Source organism: Lipotes vexillifer, unplaced genomic scaffold (genome assembly GCF_000442215.2).
Source record: "Lipotes vexillifer unplaced genomic scaffold, Lipotes_vexillifer_v1.1 scaffold977, whole genome shotgun sequence".
Classification (NCBI taxonomy): Eukaryota; Metazoa; Chordata; class Mammalia; order Artiodactyla; family Lipotidae; genus Lipotes; species Lipotes vexillifer.
The window spans coordinates 5,212,273-5,215,338 of record NW_006783088.1 but is presented as its reverse complement, the minus strand read 5'-3'; the positions used below and the strand labels follow the sequence as shown (position 1 = coordinate 5,215,338).

Here is a 3,066-nt window from a genome sequence, read left to right as displayed (position 1 = left end):
TCTTTCCCTTTTCCCTCTGAACCTCAAGACATTTCCAAGTGAGAGGTTGAAAGCAGCTCAGGATCTCTCCTTGTCTAATTAACTCAGCCTCCTCAGAAGCCTCACTGGTGAATTTCTCTAACACATGAAAAATCAGTGCGGTGGGAGAGAAAATATGCGAGTCCCCTGGCTCCGCACAGCGAACCTCCACGGGTCCCTCAGTCCGCGACTTGCTCACACCTAACATTCCCAAAGGACAGGGACCAGGAGGGGCCTGGGCGAGGCCAGGAGGAGGGAGCCTGATCCCCGGGGCTGGCAGGCTGCTGCATGTGGACAGGGCGAGAGACCCTCTCCACCTGAGTGTGGAAGGAGCACCTGTGTGGAGCTGTGAGTGTCTGTGATCCGAGTGCCTGATCTCATTCCAACAGGAAGGTGGAGAGGAAAGGTGGAGGAGGTGGGGAAAGCCACCGGATCTCTCTAAATCTGCTCAGTGTGTCCTGTGGATTTGAGAGTGTGTGGCTCTGTGCGAAGCCACATGAGCATACTTGGTGTGTGTGTGTGAACGCGCTGCTCACGAGGAAGTGGCTGTGTGTATATGTGTAGAGTCCAAGTGTAGTCAAGTGTATGTGTGAATGTTTGTGCGTGTCAACGACCACTTAGTGGACTAATTCTGAGCCTGTGGGGAGCCAGATCCAGGCTGAGTGTAAGAAAGCGTTTGCCATGCGTTGTTTCGTAAGGTTATTCCAGTCGCCAAGGCCTCCACCATGTCCCACCTCTGTCCCCAGGCCTGGTGTCTCTCCATCGGGCCTGAATCTGTGCAGACAAAGCCACTGTCCTGTCAGAACCAGCTCATTTCCGGGGCCCTGCCTGAAGGCCAAGGCCCCAGGGGGAGAGTGTGTACCCAGGGCTCCTAGCCCAGGGATTTTTCCCTCCCTTCTCAGTTTCTGTCCCTGCCAGCTTGGGGCTCACCAATGCCGATTCTGTGGGAGAGAAGGCCCAGGCTCCTCAGCTGCTCTGGCCTCAGGCCACCCTTGAGAGGCTCTCTCCTCCACTACGGTCGGTTGCGGCGCTTCGGGGCCCAGGCCTGCGTTCTGAGGCCGCCTTCAAGGGGGCTTGGAGGTCATTTAGGCGTCAGGTTCCCCGTGGGCCCAAATCAGGACCCAGAGCCTTCCCTCTTGCCCAGCACTGCGCCGCCTGGAACTCTGTGGCTTTCCCAGCCGGTCGGTCCTAAACCATTGTTCCGAGGCCGGCCGCCTCTGGGGATCGCCGAAAGAGAAACGCTCGGGAACTCTGGTCGGCCCGCCTGCCCGCCGCGAACCACCTCGACTCGGGCCTTCCGCGGCCTCAGGCGTCTCTGGACCCGCACGCGTGTGGCGACCCGGTTCCACGGCATCCCGGGCGCGCTCCGCCGACTGCGCTCCTGGCTCCCGGCCGGGCTCCGCACCTGCGACGCTCCCACCTGCGGCGCCGCCCGAGGAGCCCCCTTAGCCGGCGAGGAGCGAGGCCTCGGCAGCCCCGGAGCCTAGCGCCCGAGCGCTGCGCTGCGCTGCGCTGCGACTGTTTCCCGCCGCACGCCTTGAGCCGGTGCGAAGCATCCGCTTCAAAGTCGGCCCGGCGGGCAGCGCAAAGCAAGTGGTTTGGGGGAACGGCGAAGAGGGGAGAAACAGACTCCAGGTTGAGTTTAATAGCCGACGCTCCGCACCCTCCGCCGAGCGATCTGAAGGGGGCAGGAGGGATCCCTTGGTCTCCTCGGAGCGGTCGATCCCCATTTTCCTGCCCGAAGTCACACGCAGCTCGGCCCCGCGCCTCCCCAGCCCGCCAACTCCTGCCTCCCGCAAGCCGAACGGGTTTTGAAGGTGCCGAAGCCCTGGGTCCTGGGGACCCCAGCCCGAGGGATCCGCACGTGCACTCACCGTAGCAGGGGACCTGCAAGGCCGCGTTGTGGCCGCCGCCGCCTTCCTGGAGTTTGAGGCTGCCGTCCGGGGGCGTCTTGCAGGCGCCTCGCTGCAAGTAGAGATGCGGTTGCTGCGCGGGTGGCTGCGGCGGCGGCTGCGGCTGCGGCGGCGGCGGCGGCTGCGGGGCGGGCGACTGGGGCTGGAACTTGTTAAAGGAGCCCCGCGCTCCGGCGCCACTCTCCAGGGGTGCCGCCAGGTCCTGCTGCCCCGCGCCGTAGCGGGCGCGGCTCTTGGCGTCCCCGAATCCCTGCCCTTTGGCGGCAGCCGACAGGAAAGTTGTGCTGAACTTATCACCGCCGGGGTATGCCCTAAAAGGCGACGAGCCCTCCCGGCTCTGCGACACCGGGCTGTAGTAGGCGTCCATGGCAGCAGCCGGCGACTCGCAGTAAGAGACGCAAGTCTCAGCATTCATGCCTGGCTTGGGCGGGCGACGGGCGGGGGCGCGAGCGAGAGCGCGAGGACGCCACCGCGCGCCTTGGCTGGGAGTTTGGAGAGGCAAGGAGGCGGTGGCTGTGCGCTCCGCGCCGGCCTGCTCGCTCTCCCCCCTCCTCCGCTCCACGCCTCTCTCTCTCTCTCTCTCTCTCTCTCTCCTACGGTCGGTTGCGGCGCTTCGGGGCCCAGGCCTGCGTTCTGAGGCCGCCTTCAAGGGGGCTTGGAGGTCATTTAGGCGTCAGGTTCCCCGTGGGCCCAAATCAGGACCCAGAGCCTTCCCTCTTGCCCAGCACTGCGCCGCCTGGAACTCTGTGGCTTTCCCAGCCGGTCGGTCCTAAACCATTGTTCCGAGGCCGGCCGCCTCTGGGGATCGCCGAAAGAGAAACGCTCGGGAACTCTGGTCGGCCCGCCTGCCCGCCGCGAACCACCTCGACTCGGGCCTTCCGCGGCCTCAGGCGTCTCTGGACCCGCACGCGTGTGGCGACCCGGTTCCACGGCATCCCGGGCGCGCTCCGCCGACTGCGCTCCTGGCTCCCGGCCGGGCTCCGCACCTGCGACGCTCCCACCTGCGGCGCCGCCCGAGGAGCCCCCTTAGCCGGCGAGGAGCGAGGCCTCGGCAGCCCCGGAGCCTAGCGCCCGAGCGCTGCGCTGCGCTGCGCTGCGACTGTTTCCCGCCGCACGCCTTGAGCCGGTGCGAAGC

The 3,066-nt window shown here is 65.6% G+C and overlaps 1 protein-coding gene across 1 annotated transcript in view; it reads right to left on the bottom strand.

The window, feature by feature from the left end:
* The window catches only part of ALX4 (ALX homeobox 4), a 41,889-nt gene extending 39,497 nt beyond the window's left edge, over window positions 1–2,392 (bottom strand). Inside the window, exon 1 of the mRNA XM_007455805.1 lies at window positions 1,893–2,392. Within this exon, the coding sequence (XP_007455867.1) occupies window positions 1,893–2,346 (454 nt within the window). The 5' untranslated portion in view covers window positions 2,347–2,392. The remainder of the gene's footprint in view (window positions 1–1,892) is intronic.
* Between the last annotated feature and the right edge of the window lie 674 nt (window positions 2,393–3,066).